This window comes from Urocampus carinirostris, chromosome 12 (genome assembly GCF_059441175.1).
Source record: "Urocampus carinirostris isolate Australia breed hairy pipefish chromosome 12, RoL_Ucar_1.0, whole genome shotgun sequence".
Taxonomy (NCBI): domain Eukaryota; kingdom Metazoa; phylum Chordata; class Actinopteri; order Syngnathiformes; family Syngnathidae; genus Urocampus; species Urocampus carinirostris.
The window spans coordinates 17733282-17754883 of NC_142360.1; the positions used below are offsets into that span (position 1 = coordinate 17733282).

At 38.8% G+C, this 21602-nt stretch overlaps 1 protein-coding gene across 1 annotated transcript in view; it reads left to right on the forward strand.

Moving 5' to 3' along the window:
- The window catches only part of sgip1a (SH3GL interacting endocytic adaptor 1a), a 71184-nt gene that overhangs the window by 40544 nt on the left and 9038 nt on the right, over positions 1 to 21602 (forward strand). Inside the window, exons 12-23 of the mRNA XM_088350475.1 lie at positions 355 to 435; positions 974 to 1048; positions 2995 to 3702; positions 5143 to 5264; positions 5843 to 5990; positions 9630 to 9689; positions 13408 to 13519; positions 13623 to 13778; positions 14835 to 14970; positions 15040 to 15242; positions 16905 to 16969; positions 20038 to 20202. Of these exons, the coding sequence (XP_088206601.1) occupies positions 355 to 435; positions 974 to 1048; positions 2995 to 3702; positions 5143 to 5264; positions 5843 to 5990; positions 9630 to 9689; positions 13408 to 13519; positions 13623 to 13778; positions 14835 to 14970; positions 15040 to 15242; positions 16905 to 16969; positions 20038 to 20202 (2031 nt within the window). The remainder of the gene's footprint in view (positions 1 to 354; positions 436 to 973; positions 1049 to 2994; positions 3703 to 5142; positions 5265 to 5842; positions 5991 to 9629; positions 9690 to 13407; positions 13520 to 13622; positions 13779 to 14834; positions 14971 to 15039; positions 15243 to 16904; positions 16970 to 20037; positions 20203 to 21602) is intronic.

Genomic DNA, 21602 nt, shown 5'->3' on the forward strand with positions numbered 1-21602 from the left:
TCTGTATTTCTTCATTCGTTCGTTTCAATTGCATACAGTAATCCCTCGGTTTTCGCGGTTAATGGGGACCAAAACCACCCGCGAAAAGTGAAAATCTGCAGAGTAGCGACGCCCTTTTAAAAATGCTTAAAAAAAATGTATATTTTTTTTTATTATTTTATTTTATAATTATTTTTTTTTTAGACCCGCGAAGCTCTGAACCCGCGAACGTGGAACCACGAAGTAGCGAGGTCCCACTGTATATCAAAACACTACTTGACGATATTAAATGGTTTTAGAGTACCGTTTGTGCTCAAAAGGATCTGCAGAGTTTTAAGTCTCATGATGTCGTCTTCTGTTTCCTCCTGGACCAAGTGGTCCTATCTGAGTCTGATGTGTGGGGGGCTTCTGTGTCAGAGTCTGAATCTACTATGACAAGACCTTTTCCCACAGGAAGTAAGTTTAGAATATCCATAACTTTGTCATGCCTTTTCACCTCACTTGACTTGCATTTGTCAATCAAGTAATCTTACAAGTTCCTTCATCTACTAAAACAAAAAATACTTCGTCGACATTGTTTCTGGGACCGTACTCTGAACATTTTGAGTCACCGACTTTTTGGGGGTTTTCCTCATGATTCACTGTGATATTTTTCTGCATGTGCTGTTCTGATTATTATTTCCCGTGCCATATTTCTTTCCCCTTTAGGTAATGTCCACATATATAACTTTTAAATGTTTGATTAAAAACAACAGTTGAAAATGAGGATTACATTGAGTCCTAAATGGGGCTCCAAATAACTCATTCATTCTAAAAACTTGAAACTAAGTGAACATAGTGGACATTGCCCTATATATTATGGGTGTTGCTTACCCCTTTGGATAAGGTTTTGCTTGTAAAATCTGATCACATCCTACCATCACCCAAAACAATATATAATTCTTGGATAGGTATTGGAAGTGTGTCTTAATTGTTTCGCTGGCAATCTCTTAAGCTCCCCCGCCACTTCCACCCAAGAACGTCCCAACATCCCCTCTGACAACTGAACCTGCCTCTACAGATGACACCGGTTAGTTTTGTATTTAAGTCTGATTTTTTTCTTACTACTCTTGTATTGTGTGCAGTGCTGTATAACACTGTTTTCATTTGTATGAACATGAAAAATGACTTGGCAAATACAAGGGCTTAATGCAATTTGGGCGGTATTGTTTTTTTTTTAAACTTATATGAGGCATTTCTAACTTAGTTTACCTAAATATACCAGAATCAAAAGCAAACAATGGGATTAATTAGATTGTTAAAAATTATCGAGCATGATATTTAACTATCAAAACAAATTTCAACAGTTTAAAGTAATATGATTATTACTGATATATCAAATATCTGCAGGAACAAAAAATCTTGCTTTTTGTTTGTTTATGTTTTCTTTTGTTTGTCTTTTGAAGGAATTTAGATAGGGGAAATTTCAGTTCCAATCTTAACATTTTCAATCTGGTTAACATACGAATTTGTATTAACAAAAATAAATCAAACAGAGTTTGCATAGTTTCAGATGAGCTAACCACTTAAGGTGTTGGAGGTGGGAGATAACATTTTTGCACCTATTGTTTTTTAAGATAAATAACTTTATACTCTTTGATTGTTTTAATATTTTATTTTAGATAGCAATTATAAAAACAATTTACTTACATTTAAGTTCTCTTTTTTCAAAGAAGACGGGAGAAAAACCCGGATGCGATGAGAGTTTTGCTACTTGGATGACCTAATGTCAGGAAATGTGCCTCTAAATATGAATAAATAATAATTTTGGTAGGCTAAAAATTTTTAATACTCGGCAACATGTGTTTTATTGAAAATAAAAAAATTAAAAATACTTTTATTAATAAAGTGTTAACTTTCAACCATATTTTTGGACTATAACCTTTTTTTCATAGTTTCTGACAAATTATACACGATAATTCTTGACACATTATTCCCGGGTTTATAATTTCCCATGATATTTTCGCAATAAAACGCAAGAGGGCGCTTTAGCCCTGTGTTAATAATTTTAACTTTGCCCTGTAGTGCCCCAAAAAATTAAAATTACTTTGTTACACATTTTGGTGGGGAAAGTGATAGAAAAGTAAATCAGAGAATTTGCACCTTGTATAGAAATCAATTCTGAGCAAGTTGAAAATATTTACTTTGGCAAAATGACATCACCTTTTCTTACTAATCAGGACACGAATGTTCAGAGGATAAGGCATCATTTCGCCAAAGTAAATATTTACAACTTGCTCAAAAGGGATTTCTAATTCATTTGACAAATGAACAAAAATGGCACAGAGAGAAAATCATATTGTGCAGATTACAAGCTACAAAATGTGAAATATGCAGCCCTAAAGCGATGTGGAAGCGGAAAGCGGAAGCCATCAGATTGTTTACCATGACAGTGACATCTGAGATGAAAATTTCATTGGATTTAGTGATTTGCAGTGAAAATTATTATCAGATAGTTTTCAGTTATCTTAACCCTTAATATGTCACACCGTTACTGATATTGACAGGATTTACATTCTTGTAACGTTTGTATACCGTACAAACTTATTTAGCCCGTTGCTCAATCATTTTTGTAAATTGCCTTTCAAGATGACATGTATGTATTTGGTATTCGGTTTTATCAAATAAATTCTCCTTAAAAATGCAATTTATACTCATGAGCGACTTATAGTCAAGAAATGCACGTACTTGCACGCGCATCATTAAAGAGTAGACTGAGGCTGCAGTGATGACACATGCCAGGAGAAGGGCAGCAGCGGGTAAAGAAAAGTACCAAATTCAGAACAGTTCCTTAAAGTAACCACCCCATTTTGTTAACAATTGACAACCATCTTACTATGGTCTTCTTTAGTTTAAGCAAATGCATTTGCTATATCCATTAGCTTCTTTCTCTCTTGTGTATAAAGCATTCTTTATGTTCCGTTGTCAACTCACCACTCTTCTGTTATTTAAAAAGTGCATGTTTGTCTCTGACAGGCCCTGAAAGTTCCTCAAGGAAGACATCCCTAGTTCACGCGGATAACCTATTCGGACCAGAACAGGCACCTGCTGCGAGCGAGGAGACGGGTGATTCGTGGGTTTGCTTCACCGAGGAGGCTACTGTACGGCCTCCTCTCCCTAAGGAGCCTGCACCTCCTCCACCTCCTTTGTCTCCACCTCCTCCAGAGAAAACCGGACCACCATCACCAGCTTCCCTGCCTCCTCCCCAATCCCCGGCCCCACCTTTTCCTGTATCCTCAACCCCTGCAGAAGAAGCAGCACCTCCTCCGAAGGAAGCTCAGATGTCCCCTCTCGCATGTACTTCGTCGCCACCAGGGGAGCCCCCTGCTCCCTCTGGCAATTCAGGATCTTCGGCACCCGAGGACCAAAGTCCGCTCTCACCCACTGCTTCGTCACTCCCTTCACCCAAGGAGCTTGCATCTTCTCCCACGTCAAATTTTGCACCTGTTGATTCACCAACCAGTTTCCCAGCAGCGAGCGCGCCCACATCAGTGACATGCTCCATTCCTGCAGTGCAGAATAAAGAGGAAACCCTACCCAAAGAAGATGAAGGGGAAATCGCTACATTCCCCAAAGATGCAAGCCAGGGGAACCGAACTACACCTCCACCGCCACCTCCCCCAACGTACAGGGCAGTAGTATCATCACCAGGTCCGACGTCAGGACCAGCAACGACAAAAAGTGGTCAGTTATCTACACTGTTGAGTGTGTTGCTGAAGAAAAATCAATTAGTTACAGTTACTAGTTACGTCATTTAAACCCGAACTCCATTACTCCACCGATTACTGACACACAAAAGCTGCGCGTTACTCTGAAAGTGACTGCGTAGTTATAAATCAGCATATATACTCACATTGAAGCCGACCCCCTAAAACTCCTTAAAAATAGCAGTGGTTAGTGCGTGTGCGCCACAGTTCTGAGGTCATGAGATCAAACTTTCCATTGTGGAGTTTGCATGTTTTCCCCGTGCTTGCGTGGGTTCCCTCCAGGCACTGAGGTTTCCTCCCACATTCCAAAAACATGCATATCAGGGTAATTGACCTGTCCAAAATTGTCCCTAGGTGTGAATCAGCGAGTGTGTTGTTTGTCTCTGTGTGCCCTGCGACTGGCTGGCAAACAGTTCAGGGTTTTCCCCTGCCCACTGCCCAAATATAGCTGGGATGGGCTCCAGCACCCCCGCGACCCTACTGAAGATAAGCGGTACAGATAATGGATGGATGGATGAAATAAAACATAGAAAAATATGTACACCAACCTGTTGAAGCGGTGAACCACTCATATTTCTTTATTTGTGCAATATTGCATGCTTGCAAATAAACACTTAGCCGAGACACTTTTCAATGTATTTTTTTGTCTTCAAGACTCTTGAAGATTTCTTTCCTCATTTCTGGGTACTTTCCAAGACGTTTTTTTTTTTTTCTCCCAGCATGATGTATTGCAAAAAGAATTTTACAAACAAGAAATTAATTATTTGCGCATTTTTTCCCCATTGATTTCGTTGTTCCTGTATAAGCCACACCCCGTTCCCACGAGATGCCTACCATTCACTAATGGTGACACACTTCCAAATATGCTCTTATAAACGGTCCCCTGATATCTGTATTTTATTTTATAGTTGTAACTACGGCTTAGATGCGAGTAGATACGGTATGGCGAATATCAGAAGATCAGTAGGGAGAAATTCAGCGCTCTCGCACGCTGTCCTTGAGATTATGTCACCGAAACTGTTATTATTTGTACTTAGTAGGTTTATTTAAACACGCCCACCCTTTTATTTCTTAGTTTTAAGCGATGCGTTGCTGGCAGATTGAGTGTTGAATGCTATCAGGAGGAAAAGTTGATGATCAGAGGGCATTATAATTCATGATCTACTTTGAAAGGGTAATAGTAACGCTCCATGTTGTAACAACAGTTAAGTTACAAAAAAAAGTTAATAACTTGTTACGGTGCTCGTTACAGGGAAAATTTATTACGTTCCAGGAACGCATTCTTTTGTAACACTTTACTCCTAACACTGGTTATTTACCACTTCACAGTTTATGTTGTTGATCCTGTTTAAATTAATGTGCCAAGATTTTCTAATCTCTTTTAATTGCAAATGAAAAATCAAACACTGTTTTATAGGTTCCTCCTCTCCGGTTCGACCTGCCACACCTTCATCTGTCAATGCCACTCCACCTCCTCCTCCACCTCGACCTCCTTCACGACCCAAGCTTCCGCCAGGAAAACCAAATGTTGGAGACAATGTAAGTAGATATTTATAAAATCTATTTTCTATGACAAGTGCTACCTCAGGAAAATTTAGTGCCTTGTTTTCTTTCTGGGTACATGTTAGCACCCAAAGCACTAATTAACTTTTAATGCATTGGTGGGATTTATGGTGATGGGCCAGAAGAATATTTTATGGGTCTAAAAGTACCTCCGGATCAAATTGTTATATTTGTAAGGCTCTTTCCAACTCAAAGTGTTGTATAAAAACATTCAGTGTACAATAAGGAATTGAAATCACCTCCATTTTCCCCACCCAACCACCCAAAACATCAAATATACACAATGATTAATGCAATTAAAAAACTAAATTGATAATAACAAATATATATATATCAGTCGTATGCAAAAGTTTGGGCACCCCTGATCATTTTCAAAATTTTTCTTTATAAATCATTGGTTGTTCGGATCAGCAATTTCAGTTAAATATATCAAATAGCAGACAAACACAGTGATATCTGAGAAGTTAAATGAAGTTCTTAGGATTTACAGAAAGGGTTCAATAATCACTATATTTGTCAGTTTACTGTTCAACCATTTTTAACATGTATTCCAGACTCGTCCATTTAGTCCACCAGTTCATGGCGCCAGCCCACCTCCGATTGCACCCTTGGCCAGGGCAGAAAGCACCTCGTCTATCTCGTCTACAAACTCCCTGAGTGCCGCCACTACGCCCACTGTCAATAAAGACCTCTCTGTGTCAGGTTTGTAGTCATCTCCCGTCTCTCAATTCGAACTGCTTTTTACTTTAAAACAAAACACTTTCTTACCTTCATCCTATTAGCATTAGTTTTTTGTGTGTAATTATTGTAGCTTTATTTGTTAGCAGTTATAGAATGGATATTACAGGGGCCCATAGGATGGGTTGTTTTGTTTTGTTTTGTAACTGTTTTTTGTTTTGCTTCACCTGCAATGATAAAAAAATCCAGTCTAGTTTCTGTTTACTCTGGAGTCAGGCATTGGGACAGATAATAGATAGTGGAGATAATTCTTTGCAATTTCAACTTTCAATTGACTGAAAATTGTTTCAGGATTGTAAAAGATCCGACCCGTCGTAAACATTTCAGTATAGTCTCTATTCTTGAGCAATTTATTTATCTGTAATTATGAACAAACACAACACTGGCCACACAAATTACATAATGGGTTGTATAGGGTTTTGTTTACTTGGTGTTTTAATTTATTTAATGTATTTATTTAAAGCAGCCAGCTTTGCTGGCTATCATTTATGAATGTATCTCAATTGGCGGTCAGAGCATTTTTCACTTTCCCTTTATGTTGGGCTCGAAATATTGAAACAAACATTTTTTTGCATAGAATACTTTCACATGAAGAAATCTCACCCATTTAAACATTGGGATTTTGACTGAGATACTTTTGTGATGTGCTGTTGCATGCATCTCACCTTTCACATAGTTAAATTGGCACAAACTTGCGGTATGTCGAGTTACGTCAAGTGTAGTCAAACCAATATATCAAGCTGTAATTTTTGTTAACTACATATGAACTCATCGCAATACCTTTAACTCAAAAAGACCTCTGTTCCATTGCCTTTGTTTTACCAAAATTGTTTTTCTTAATGAAAGAAATGTAAAATTTATTTTTACATGTATGTTTTGTTGTTGTCGTCATAGATCTTGTGATACCTTAAAGTTTTCACCGTTTTGTTTTTCTTTTCATATAACTTTCAAGCTCTGCATTCTTTTCTTGTCACTGTTACATCAAGATGAAATCGTTTTTGCCCAAATTTTTCATTTGGATCATGGCACCCTGAGTAATGGTGACTCCCTTAACCACTCTTGAGAATTTTCTCTCTGGTTTATTATCATGTCACCATGGTTACACCGTGTGTCTCTCTTTCCACGACACACATTGCTTCTGGTGAATGCTCTGCATGTACTTAAGGGTACCTAAGCTGAATTTATATATGTTTGTGTTCAAATTTCAAACTACTCATTGCCTTTGGCAGCATCTATGGTTTTGGTTTGCCACTCATTCACATAGCTCGCCTGACCCACTCACTCACTCACTCACTCACTCACCAAAAAACAACTATTGTTTCACTCACCCAATCAAGCACCCACTGTTTCAATGAGCCGCACCGCCTAAATATTATCCTCAGTAGGGTCGCGGGGGTACTGGAGCCCATCCCAGCTATCTTCGGGCAGTGGGCGGGGGACACACGGAACTGGTTGCCAGCCAGACGCAAGGCCTACAGACAACTTATCTGCTCATTCACACCTAGGGACAATTTGGACCGGCCGATTAACCTGGAATGTGGGAGAAAAATATAATGCCTGGAGGAAACCCACGCGGGCACGGGGAGAACATGAAAATTCAGCACAGGAAGCCCGGCAGCTGGATTTGAACCTAGACATCAGAACTGTGCCAAAAATGCGCTAACCACTCTACGAACCCAACTCACTCACTCACTCACTGAGTTTGTAGTACAAAGATAGCAGCTGTTCAGTATGCATGCCCTCTTGTAATCCCGATTGGAGCATGACAGAATCAACCAATCCTGCTTGCTCTTATTGCCGGTCATCTCCGACACTTGAACCTTTTTCCCAAAATAAAATGGAGCTTTTTTTGACCCATCCGCACCAGTTGAACACATGCCATTTGGTTGTTTTCATGAGGAGCTGCTGGCCAGCTCTTATCATCTGTCATCAAGGTGTATTTTGCATCACAATCACAAAACCGGTTCCACTCGTGCACGCACGCACATGCACACACAAGCACACCCACGCACACACACACTTACACACATGGATTTGAGTCCAGATATCTGTTTTTAGTATGTGTTAGTTTTTCTGATAACGGTCAATGAGTTTCTAACATATGAAAAGACTCAAGACATAAAATCCTATTTTTAAAGTTACTCATTGACCAATATGTTGCTGTATTGTGTAGTGCAACCGAAGATGGAAATTATGGAGACTCAAAGTAACCACAGAGGTCGTTTGAGAAGTAAATCACTTGCTCTCACATAAAACATCATACTCTCACACAAGTGCAACTACACACTCATACAGACAGTCCTATCCATGCATAAATACTACTATAATCTCTCATACACATCACTATACCCTTCCATACATACTATAATACTCTAATACACACACTACTATACTCTCTCGCACATAATACTATACTCTTACACACACGCTACTTTGCTTTCTCACACACCATTAAATTTGCTATTAAACAATAGAGGTTTTTCAACTCTAGTGTCGTGTAACATCAACTCTCTGCGTTTTTTTAACTTGGATACTTTTGATAACCATGGTGATGTGCTCTAATCTGTATGTATATGTTGCACAGTTCAACATCAAACTGGAGTTGCTCCCAGTATGGTAGTCTTTGTGAGAGAGTATACTAGTATATGTAAGAGAGTATAGTGTCAGCGTTTGTCGTTTGTTTATGACAGTTTAGTATGTAAACAGTTGACAGTTTGTGAGGTCGTTATTGACTTGAAAAGCACTATAGAAATGCAGACCATTTACCATTTAGTAATATGTGTCAGAGAGTATAGTAATGTTTGTGTGAGAGTCTAGTAATGAGTGTGAGAGAGCTTGAGACTATAGTGGTATTTGTGATAGAGCATAGTAGTTTGTGTACGAGAGTATAGTAGTGTGTATGAGAGTGTAGTAGTATGTATGGATAGTATAGTAGTATGTACGAGAGAGTATAGCAGTGTTTGTGCTTGGTGATGATTGTGTCTGTATGAGAGTATAGTGTTGCATGTGTAAGGGTAGGATGTAATATGTGAGAGCAAGTATGGTTTACTTCTCGAACGGCCTTTTATTGACAATCACGTTAGCTACCCCTTGGTATACCTCATGTTACAGTATGTAAAATAACTGCAAATTTCTCAACCTATTAGTAAAGAAATGCACATTTCTATGATAGATAATAGATAGTGGAGATAATTCCTCAAAAAGTCAACCGTGATACAGCGAGGGAGTACTGTAAATGTGTCCATGTAATATTCTACTGGTGGCTCCCAAAAGAGAAGCATTTCCCCCCAACCCCTCAAAAAATAAGGTTCACTTCCATATTATCCTATTGTGTTCCATTTTAATTGTGTCTGGGTCTGTCATAATCCTGCCCCCCATCCTCACCAAGCTCCATCCTCATTGTTTCACCTCACAGTGACGTGACAGGCCTGCCATGCGAGACTCACGCTGCTGTCCTTCTCTCCCCCCTCCCCTCTCACCCGTCTCCTTCAATCCCTTCCTCCCCCTTTACATTCCCGTCCTCTGCCACCCCACCGTCCCATCCCAACTTTTGTCTTTGGACCTGAATCCCTCCCCCCCTTACTCTCCCGTTGCCCCCAACAGAGAATGACCAGCCATCCCTTGTATGGTTTGACAGAGGGAAATTTTATTTAACCTTTGAAGGTAAGTTTGATCGGTGAAAGGGCGAATTGCAGTGCTCGCACACACTCTTGGAGGCTCATTTGTGCAAGCTTGGTTGCCGGCCTATCCCAATTCTTTGCCCCCAACCTATCTGCTTTTCCTCGGCTTGTTATTAAAAACATATTTCCATCTCTGTGCCGCTAGCTCCAAACTCATATCTGGGCGAGCTCCATCACAAGCACAGTTAATGCTGTGGTCTCATTTCCTCTTTATCTTATCTTCCTGACATTGCTCATCTTCATTTGTCTCCTTCCCCTTTCAAAGGCTCATCCATCATTTCACATTTTGCTTAATGTTCTCCAGTGTTTCCTTTCACTGTTTGTCTTTGGGTTCTTCTTCGCACTTGTAGGTCTTTTGGTCTTCTCGCCAATAAGCTTGCACTTATTGACAACAGCCTCTTTTTCAACTCCATGATGAATAATTGTTTAAAATTTCAAAAGAGCAGAAAGTTACTGTCGATAAGTACCGTATTTTCCGCACTATAAGGCGCACCCAAAAGCCTTTATTTTTTTCAAAATCTGACCATGCGCCTTATAATACAGTGCGCCTTATTTATGGATCAATATTTAATCGCAAAGTTTTCCAACTAACTTGCAGCCGCCGACTAGATTTTCCCCCGAACTCCAAGTAGTACGCGGTGTATGCTGGGATTTATTTACCGGCGTTTCATTGGCTAACCAATGTGTCAATCATCATTTGAATCGATCACTATTGGCTAAAGTTATTCGGAGGTCAAGGGGCGGATCCTTTTTATCATTTACAGGCTGGCATTGGCTTAAACGGCGAAACAAAGCCTGCAATTGGCCGAAAAAGATGAATGTGTATAGCACGTGGCTGACGGCATAGAGAAAGCATTTTTTTCTATTCTGTATTTGTAAATATTTTATTCTCCTGGATTTACTACCCTCACGGATATAAGAGGACATTGGCTGCACATTATTATGAACACAACGACTTCGGTGAGCTACTCCGGGTTTTATATTGTCCCTGTATCTTGTTTCAGACTGAACTCGATGTTTCTGTGATAAGCGGTGCAGATAATGGATGGAATGGAGTGTCTATTTTTAAATTAAACTCAATTCCAAGTGTTTATTGTCATATGCACAGTAAAGTTGCGAGCAAAAAAGGAAATAGAAATTAAGGAATGGTTGGCATTTCTTGAATCCCAAGACTTTAACCTTCCGAATGATGGAACGATGCATTTGAGTGACATCGTACGGACACCGCATCCGCACGTGTTCTCGACACGTATTTGCGTCTTTGCAAGCTTTCGGAATGTTAAGGGGGTAATAAGTTTGACTGAACTATCTGACTGTTTTGTCGACGTTCCCATTGTAGCGCCTTATAATCCGGTGCGTCTTATGTATGTCAAAAATAGGACCAAAAACTATTTTTTCGGGGTGCGCCCTATAACCCGGTGCGCCTTATAGTGCGGAAAATACGGTAAATATTCTGTGGCTTTTGTGTTACTTCTTGTCAACTAAATATGACATTGTAGTCAAGGTCAAGGTATCGACCAATCACGCCTCAGTTTACAAAATCAAAAAATTACCTGAGGTCTGAGTAACCGTGACATAATTGACAAGCATACGTGAGTCGTTTTCTGCACAATTTGGGTGAAATATGCTGATTAATTCATATCTAATAAATAAAATATTAATTATAATATGTTATTTATGCAACTATTACTGTAATGATATTCTATATTATTGAGAGTTGACTTTCCTTTTCAATATTTGTCTTTATAGTAATCCCTTCTTCATTGCGGGGGTTCGTTCCGAAAATAATCCGTAATAAGTGGAAACCTTTATTATTTTTTACAATTCTTTTAAAATTAAATACTTTATCTTACTCTAAAACCAAAGAACAAACCCTCTTACAGGGTCAAGCATTTTCTAAACAAATGAAAGCACTTTATAAACTTTTATTTCGTTTGTCTGTTTTTGTATAAATAACTACTGTACTGTAACATAATAATAAGCAAGGATACTGTTTAGCCAATCAGAATACAGAATAAAATGCATGATGCAAATCCGTGAGTTAGCGAAACCCTGAAAAGTAAACCGCGTTATAGGGGGGGATTACTGTACTTTATCCTTTTTGAAGATCATTATGATTTATCATGTATTGATGTAGATATGTTTTCAGGTTTTTTTAAAAATTTAGTTTGTTGCAAAATCTAAGTTCATCATTCAAATCAAGAGTCTCAAACATAGTGCCTGTGTATGGAGGACCAATCTTGCTGTACAGTATGTATTTCTAATTAATAAATAAGTAAATTCCTATGAATACTATATATGTCATCAAACTAAATAAATAAATTAAATAAATCACATTATACCTAAATATTTTAAATTGATGCAATGTATTTATTTATTTATCTGTTGTGTCATTTATTTTAGTTTTTATTTTGTCATGTATTTTGATCTGTGATGAAAAAAGGCCTTTTAGTTGATTGGTGCACTTGTCAATCAACCAATCGGTGAAAAGCTCAGCCAGTTTGCGCGCCCCCTCGTTTGAACAACATTTTAATGTGACAAAATACACGAAAAAAGAAATGAATGCATGTCAAAATGCATGCATGTATTAATCAATTGCATTTATGTCATACAGTATATTAAGGTATAAAATGATTTAGTGTTGTTTGTTTATTTACTTGGCATATATTTGTTGGTATCTATGGGCTTATACATTTATTTCTACAAATGGCAAGGATTGGTTCTCCATGGACTGTAAGTGGGTCCCAAATCGCCTCCAAGTAAAGCACAAAGTCCACAGACCGATTTAAAAAAAAAAAAAGATAATTCATTGCTGATCGAGATCTAACAAATTTGAAAATATAAATAGTAGAAAGGAATCATGCAAATAAAGATTTATTTATGCATCATATTTTCTCCTCTGTAACCCATTCTTAATAATAATAAAAATAATAATGAGCGCTAAAAATGGTCCAATCAATTTCTTAATTGCCAGTTAGCCAGCCGCTTTTTATGTTGGCCAATTTTTGACAACTTAGCAGAGTAAGCCTCTACCAAATTACGATAAATTAACAGTGACATATCAATAACATAAAAACATACAATTAAACATGATTTTAGCTAATTTGTTATTTTCGAAATACGTCTCAAAAGCTAAATAAACAGATGAAAACGGTTGTGACCCCAGATTTGTACAATTTGTAATCAAAGGTGGGGTGTGTCGTTTGAGGTGTCCCCTAAATGTTGAAAGTAGAATACAGTATTTTCTCTATTAAGTATGTTTTAACAATGTCGAACTGAGTACAAAGAGCCCTTATGCTTTTTCTTACTTTTTACTATTAGCAGAGCTGTTAGGGACTTGCAGCATATTAGGGAGAGGGAGTGGGGGTGGAGAGTGAAACGCTTATGGTTTTCTGTTAGTGTTTTCTGTTAGTGTAGCATTAAAATTGTGAAAATAAAAAATGACTGTTTTAAATTTAATCCAAGCGCCAATCCAAACCCAAAAAAAGAAGAAAAAATATTACCGAAAGTTTATTCGTATGTATCTAAGAAATGTACGTACTTTTCATGCTCCACACACGTAGCTTGACTTGACTTGACCTAAATGATGATTTAGGCCACAAGATGGCGGCAGCAAGTAGAACATTTTGAAATTCCGGACAGAACTTATACGTAAAAATCCAAATATAAGTATGTTGTCACTTATATGTATATTGATTTAGGTTGCTCCAGAGGGCCAAGTCCTCTCACCATGGGGGCTCAGGACACACTTCCAGTGGCTGCCGCTTTCACAGAGACTGTCAATGCCTTCTTTAAAGGGGCCGACCCCGGCAAGTAGGTCAACACGTTTTTTGTTTTAGTTTTGACTCTACCTTGTACAAGTCTAGTTCAAAAAACTATTGTTTTTAACGATGTCTCCTTTGTACTATATTTCCAGATGTGTTGTGAAGATCATAGGTGAGATGGTTTTGTCGTTTCCAGCGGGAATCACAAGGCACTTTGCCAATAACCCGTCCCCCGCTGTGCTAACCTTCAGCATAACCAACTACAATCGACTGGAGCATGTGCTGCCTAACCCCCAGCTGCTCTGCTGGTAATCACACTGGCGTTACATACTACAATTCAATCATCTGGCTCTTAATCTGACAGTAAAATTGAATGGCCTTTCATTGTTTAACCCCTAGGATATATTGTGCCCCATATTAGGCTTTTGGGTTACTCAAGAGCTAAAATTTCTGATCGTTAAAACAGCTTTCACAAACGGGAAGGAGTTTATTTGTGAAAATGATCAATGTCGGACATGTTGGGTCTGTTTACATATCATGTCTTAGACCAATGCGAATATTACGTTCACATGACTGGAGCCAAACGTTAAGCTTGCTGTCACAAAGTCAGACAGACCCAAACGCTGGACAAAAAGAGTCGAAAAACAGGAATGCAATAAACCCCATCTGGGGGAGTTTATTTACGAATCAAAACTGACAAGAAAGAGCAGGACCTGGACTGCCGAGGAGGTGAATGTTGGGAGAGAAGCTTGAGGAGGTTGTCTTGTGGAAGAAAGTCTTGAGAAAAATACTTGAGGAATATCTTGAAGAAATTACCTGTAGAACAATGTCTTGAGGTGAATAGCTTGTAGTCTTGGAGAGGGAATATCTTGATGAGTACAATGACAACCCAGCAACAGAGAGTGGGAGGCTGGAGTATTTACAGCAGAGGGTGGCTAATAATGTTTGGGAGTACCTGGACCAGGGTGTGGAAGGGAGACTGGAAAATGGGGCAATGCTACCATTTTTTGATTATGACTTTCTTTACCAACATCAGTGGCTTTAGTTTTACAAAGTACTTAGCAAGTTTTTATTCATGTACAAATTTTCAAATACGACCCATGGCTTTAACTTCAATCAGTCAACTTGATGATTTTTCTTCATGTTTGTTGTTGTGCCTCACATTTATTATCAATCATCTTAATGTGCATGCAGAATGAAAATCATGACACGTTTGCGTTTTATAATCACAAAATCTTAAATTGCTAGGTATTTCAAGAACTGCCAGATTATTTTGTTTAATCCCACTACCTACAATTCTTGCAAAAATGCATTTTTTTCGAATTTGTGTTGTTTTTTTGCTTTCTTGCGTCCATCTTTCCCAGCGACATGACCACGCAAGCCAAGGCTGATGCCAAGGACTTCTGGGTGAACATGCCAAACCTGATATCTCACCTGAAGAAAGTCTCGGAGCAGAAGCCGCAGGCCACGTACTACAATGTGGACATGCTCAAGTATCAGGTCAGCTGGAAACTGCATCTAAGATGACACAAAAAAAACATAACGGGAAAATTCATTGATGTTTTCCAGGTATCAGTTCAGGGTCCCGTGTCGACTCCCTTAAATCTGGCCGTGAATTGGCGGTGCGAAGCCACCAGCACAGACCTCAGGATAGACTACAAGTATAACGGCGAGGCCATGTCAACGCCAACGGCACTGAACAATGTCCAGTTTCTCATTCCGGTGGACGGCGGTGTTTCCAAGCTACAAGCCGTTTTGCCTCCGGCCGCATGGTAAAAGCGCCATTGCTGTGTTTGGCATTTCTTTGAACTAGGGCTGGAACAATGAATCGATTAAAATCGATAATTCAAATCGCTGGCGACGAATTTCATCATCGATGTTGCGCGATTTATGCGGCACTCAGCACATTATTTCAATGCAAACAAAAGAGTGCAGTGAGTTTTATCTATCCGATGACAAATTAATAGTAGCATTTCATTCCAGTGGAGGGCGCTTCGAGACCGGATTTTGATGCATGAGGTCATCTTAATCCAAATTCAAGACAGACATTAAAATGCAACTCAAAGTTCTGTATAAACACATTCAATGTACAATAAAGATGACTTATAAAAGATTGCCTGCAATGCCACTCAAGAAAATAACTTGAAAGAGAGGCAACCCCAAGTTTAGAGTTTTGTTTGTTTGGAAACGAGGAAGTATTTCCACACATCCAACGAAGTACTCGCATTCTCCTCCGATCTTGCCTCTCTTTTTCTTTTTCTTTTTTGGACTTTATAAAAAAGTATCTCACATTTTTGCAGGCGTATAATATACATTTGTTTGTATTTTTGTGAATTATTAGTAGAGATAAAATATTAGGCCTGGGCCGAAACCCAGACAGAACCTGACCCAAAATTAAATTCAAGTCGGGCCTCACATATATCAATCATTAACTCGGGCTGTGTCAGGCTTCTCTCTTGCTGTTTTTTTTAAATTAGTGAAATGTCTTTTGGGAATAGAAACAGCTTGTCCTGCAGTTTAAGGTGCATCATGTGCTCAGCTAGCAGGTCTGTAATCATCACTTTCTCTGAATCTCCGAACCTGCAGCAGGCCGTTATGTCCCGGAGGTCTATGACGTAATGGTGGACCTACTCACCTGGCCACTGTCAACTCTGTTATAAAATAATCCAGCGTACCATGACGCTCTGTGTCAAGTGTCTGGAGAGATATGCAATACAGTCCACAAATTTTCTGGCGGGCCGAGACTTCAAAAGCTGTCTTGGCCCTTACTGCACAGGCTTTGGATTAGCGTTGTCCCCCTCTGCTAGCGTCAAAGAGCTTCAAAAAAAGTTTCAAGAGATCCTAGCGAGCGAGACCGGGAGGAATGGAGGACGGGGCGATATCAGAAGCTCCATCCTTGTCGACAATGTTATGTTTATTAAGGCACTTGGAAACCGGCTACTGTAAACAAACGAGCACATTCTTATCACAACACTTTTCAGCAACTGCACACTTTGTGGCCGTGTGTGCGGCACGTGCACTCGTTGGCCAGTCACACTTTCTTCCTCCTCCATCCTCCCCTTTGTCCTTACAAAGAAAATATGCAAATTCAAGTTTTTTCGGGCTGGATGCCTCAAATAAGGGTAATTTGTCTGGCTCAGGCTGGGCTAGGCCCTAATTCCGCTGGTCGGGTCGGGCTGGAATTCTTTATGCCCGATCATATCTCTTACTGTTAGGCTACTGTTTTTTACTGTTTTACAATACTGAATATTCTTTTGTTATGTGTACCATTTTTCTTTCCGTCCAAAACTAGAGGAGGAAATTAAGTGTTTTTTTTAAATCGAAAGAATAGTCAACTGATTTATCGATTATAAAAATAATTGTCAGTTGCAGCCCAACTTTTAACATAAAAAAATGCACAGATTGATAAATAATTGTCTGGTTGGTACTCACAGGAATGCAGAGCAGCAAAGAATCCATTGGAAGATCCCGGATATTTCACAGAAATCAGAAAACGGAGGTGTGATTTCATTTTTTAAATATTAAACTACAATTTTCTTTGATTTTTTTCAGGGTTTTTTTTCTTTTCCTACATGTTATTACAAGGACAGTGTGTATTATTTGACTATATGTCACTGTATGGTGAAGTGTATTCAAAAGAGAGTGCTAAAAATCACAAAGAAGAATACAGACTATAGTGAGTTAAAGTGATGAAAACATGCCATGTTACTTTTACTCAAATTTTTTGCCTGCCATTCTGAGGTTTTTGGACACCCATAGCATTTTTAAATGCATGTTTTTATGATGATTCGTGTATTTTTTTTAATTATGATTTCAATTTATACTGTTTGTTTTAATGATTGAAGATTTTTGCCACTAGGAGGCGCTAAGCAATACACACTGTCCATTTAAACCAATTACTGCGTTGTAGGGACTCCAATTTATTTCAAAATAGGACTTGCTTTTTATTCACAATGATAAAACTTACAGTATATTAAAAGTGGTCACCACCCCACTCACCCCTTTTAAAAATAACTCAATGGTTATGATTTACAGTGATTTTTATTTGGAATGTTGGTTGGATCCCTTAACAACTAGGATCGTATGGGAACCATTTCCCATGGTGTGTCTTGAGTGTACACATTGGTGGCGCTTATTCCTCTCCAGGCCAACATATGTTTCCACCCGGTCACATTAAAAATATTTTTAAAATTGATTCATATTATCATATTGATGCATATTTCTAAAAAATACTCTTTGAAATATACTACTGATCATCAAGGCCTCCCTTTTTTAAATGTGTTTATTTTACTAAAAAAAAAAAAAGTTTTAGCATTATTAGCAAAAACTTTAGCTAAATTTAGCTAAACGTTCAGATGTTATTTTTATTGCATATTATTAATTTCATACAAGATGTAAATTGATTTTGATATTATTTACTTTTCTAGAACGTTATGTTTATATGCTTTGTACAAAAATACTCCTTAAATTAATTGGCCTATGCTACCAGAAAGATTAGTTAAACTATCAAGAAATAATTTCTAACAGACTCATTCAATGTCATCGATGTTTATAGACGAGTTGAATATACCACTTTATAGCAAATTACAAAATAAGCATTTTCTATGAGCACTACAAAAATTGAGAAAAAACTCCAGCAATATTCATTTTTATCCTGTAGATGGCAGTCCTTGTTTAAACAAAGGAGCTAGATTAGTACGTTTCCAGCGCATCCAGACAAATCTAAATATAGCGTTATCTATATAATCAATTGATATAAGTGCTTTATGAAAACCTGTCTCTCACCATTTACATTTTAATCACCGAATTCATTGATTATTATAAATATTTAAGCGTTATATTCATACCAAATCTGTACATTAAAGTTATTTACTTATTCAGTGTCATAATGTATAAATACGTTTTCAGAAGCATTGTCTATGAGTGGCAAAACATAAAAATACGTTTTTTTTTTGTTTTTTGTTTTTTCACATATTTTTAAAATGGTTTTGGTGCAGCTTATAAGTATGTATCAAGCCTTTGGGATAGATTTCAGTGTGATACATCACAACTAGATGGCAGGAGTGGCTTCGATCAGTTATTTGTCCTTATATCGAGGAAGCCCCTACTTTCTTGTCTTGCTTCCTGTATACAGCGATTGAAGTGCTTAGGCGAGTATAGGCACAGTAAAGCAGTATGCTTAGAGTAGCGACGATGAAGATAAGTACGTACAGTTAACGCTTCAAGCTTTTTCTTTCTAAAAAGATGCTGAAGTCGGGGCAGAGAAGGAAGACATTTCATGCACGCCACACGAAGGCGATCACAATGGTGACCGAAATCATGTGATTATGTCACCGGAAACATTAGGCGCTGAAAGTTTATGCATCGGTTTAGTGTTCTCGCAATCATTTGTTATTTTGCGAGCAAAGTGGCCATTTGGTTATGGAAAGCATTGTTTAGATATTGGAGGTAAAAACGAGATGCACCGATGTGTAAGTTCTGCCTGAAATGCTTCCTTTCTCAGAAGTTATCTTGGATACTGGTATTGTCAAGAAACTTGCCCATGTTCAACTGTTGTTTACAAAACAATAGTGAAAGCTAAAAACATATTTTTTTTTATCGAACGATTATGGCTGAATCTTTTTTTTGATGTGTCTTTTACCTGCTTAGCTTCAGAACTTAATTTTCTGTAGATCTTCAAAAATGAGTAAAAAATGGCAAAAAGTGGCTGCCACCGGATCTTCTCATTTGAGAGAAACGTCTGGCATTGTATGAGTTACGGTCGCTACTTTGATTGTTTGCTTCTTTTTAAGTGGTAACATTGTCAAAGAAGCATTTCAGCCAGTAGCGCTATCCCAAGTCTCCCATGTGTCATGAACCAGAACGGACACAGGACTCAATTGCATGCGTTTCTCAGATTTTATTCAAAGAGAGTGAGAGTAAGGCTTTCTTGATTGCTTGATCCGAAGACTGGCGGAGAGCGGGAACGAGCAAGGCAGGAGTGACACTTGCGTGTCGGAAGAAGGCAGGCCGGAATGGCAAGTCAATTGACCAGGGCTGGAGATCAGAGGCGATGTAAAGTTCGTAATAGTGGTCGTAGGTAGGCGGCAGGAAAAACAGGCGTAGTCAGGTTCAGAAACGGGTCGAAAAAACAGGAATCAGGCAGGAAACAGGTTTTAACAGGGATGGAGTCGGACAGGAACGCTCACTGAGTGAAACACAACAGCTCGCAACGATCTGACAAAGTTTGAACTGAAGTCGGGGGTTTAAGAAGGGTGTGGCCACCAATCAGCTTGTCCGGGCTGTTGGCGCCAATCAAGCTGCCACAGGTGTTCCAAATAGGGCAATTATGACACCATGATTTTTTTTTTCAAAATCAGAAAGTTCACTTTGACCATTTTGAAATAGCATTTTCAAATATTTGGCAGCTCTGGAAACCTACTTAACTCTGCTACCACTGAATGAGGTCACCTTGACAAAATACAAATCTTCTCAAACTGTAATGGACCTGTCTGCCAAAAAATAATCCCGAATCTCTATGATTTCCCATCCAACGACAACCAGCTTGTGTTGTGCATTTTCCTGCAGGTGTGGGCTCCTTGTTAGCCCGTTTTCAGCTGACAGAAGGTCCCACAAAACCAGCTCCGCTAGCCGTGCAGTTCACCAGCGAGGGTAGTACGCTGTCCGGCTGTGACATCGAACTGGCCGGGCCCGGATATCGCTTTTCACTCGTCAAGAAGAGATTCGCTGCTGGTGAGTGGAAAATGTTAGCTCAAATCAATGGGTTTGATTGCTAACATTGTGGTCCCTTAAAACAAGGACTAACAGGCTCGGAGACAGTTCCTTATTTAGGGCCATCACCAGTGTTTGTTACATTGAAAGGCAATATAAATTCAAATAAAATTGAGAACAAGAGGCTTGATAACTACGGTATACGAACGATATATGATTGACATGCCCAGTAATGTCAGTAACGACATAACATTAATAGTTATTCAAGAAACGTGCATACAAAACTACCAGTTTTACTCAAAATCACTAAATCTAACGAAATTGTAATTCCCAGTGCAGTTTTTACCGGTAAACAACTCCCTAAGTAGGGAGTTAGACGATAAGCTGCTTCCTCTTCCACAGCGCTTACGTCAGACTAGACCTAAGATTTATGGCCCGAGCCTGAACCCGAACCCGAACCCGAGGCAATTTCGGGCCGGGTCGGGCCTGAAATGTCAGTCATACGGTCGGGTCGGGTTCGGTCCTGCTTTTTTTTTTTTTTTTTTTTTTTAATTAATTAATAATTATAAATATATGTTCATTAAAAATATATACTTAAACTATGTATGGATACTAGACCAAGGAATACTTGTTATAAAATAAATAATTTGGATAAAACGGAGAAGGAGCTGTAATTGCTTTTAACGGAGCCAGAGCATGCTCTGTGCACGTGACGTGACGTGAATGCTGTCCTCTTAATAATCTTCCCCTCCGCAAATTCGCGTGATTTTGGCCTGGTATCCCCGATATGGAGTCGGACCAACAAGAAGTTAAGGATAAACTCAAGAGAGGAGAACTGACGAGGAAAACGCACTCTGGTAAGAAAAATCTTAAGGACGTACTACTACTGCTGCTGTGGATTATGGCCCAATGATCAAGTCGTCAAAATGACGGACGCCCTTAAATGTTTTCGCTACCTCAAAAAAAAAAAAACGTCAATGACAGATTGTCGCTTAATGTAACATCTGCAGTGCAGACACAGAAATATAAAAGATGTAAATGTTTATACAGTTTTATTTAACTTAGGCCTAGATGTTGTAACAAAAGGCAGAGTTTAATTTGTTATCATAAATCACCCCTCCTTATAAATAAAATATGTAATTTCGGGCCGGGCCAGCAAATCCAATTAATTAGTCGGGCTCGGTCCGGGTCGGGTTTAATACCCCTCGGGCCTGCGTCGGGCTCGGGTGCTTTTTTTTGGCCCGATCTTACCTCTACGTCAGACTCATTGTCAATCGCTACTTCTATGTAACTACAAACATCCTTTCTGCTGCTCTTTTACCATTTTTGCCTTCACAGTTCACCATGTGGAACTTGTAATCTGCAGAATAGGATTTTCGGTCCCATTTTGTTCAGCTCTTCTCAGTTGTTTTCACAAATTA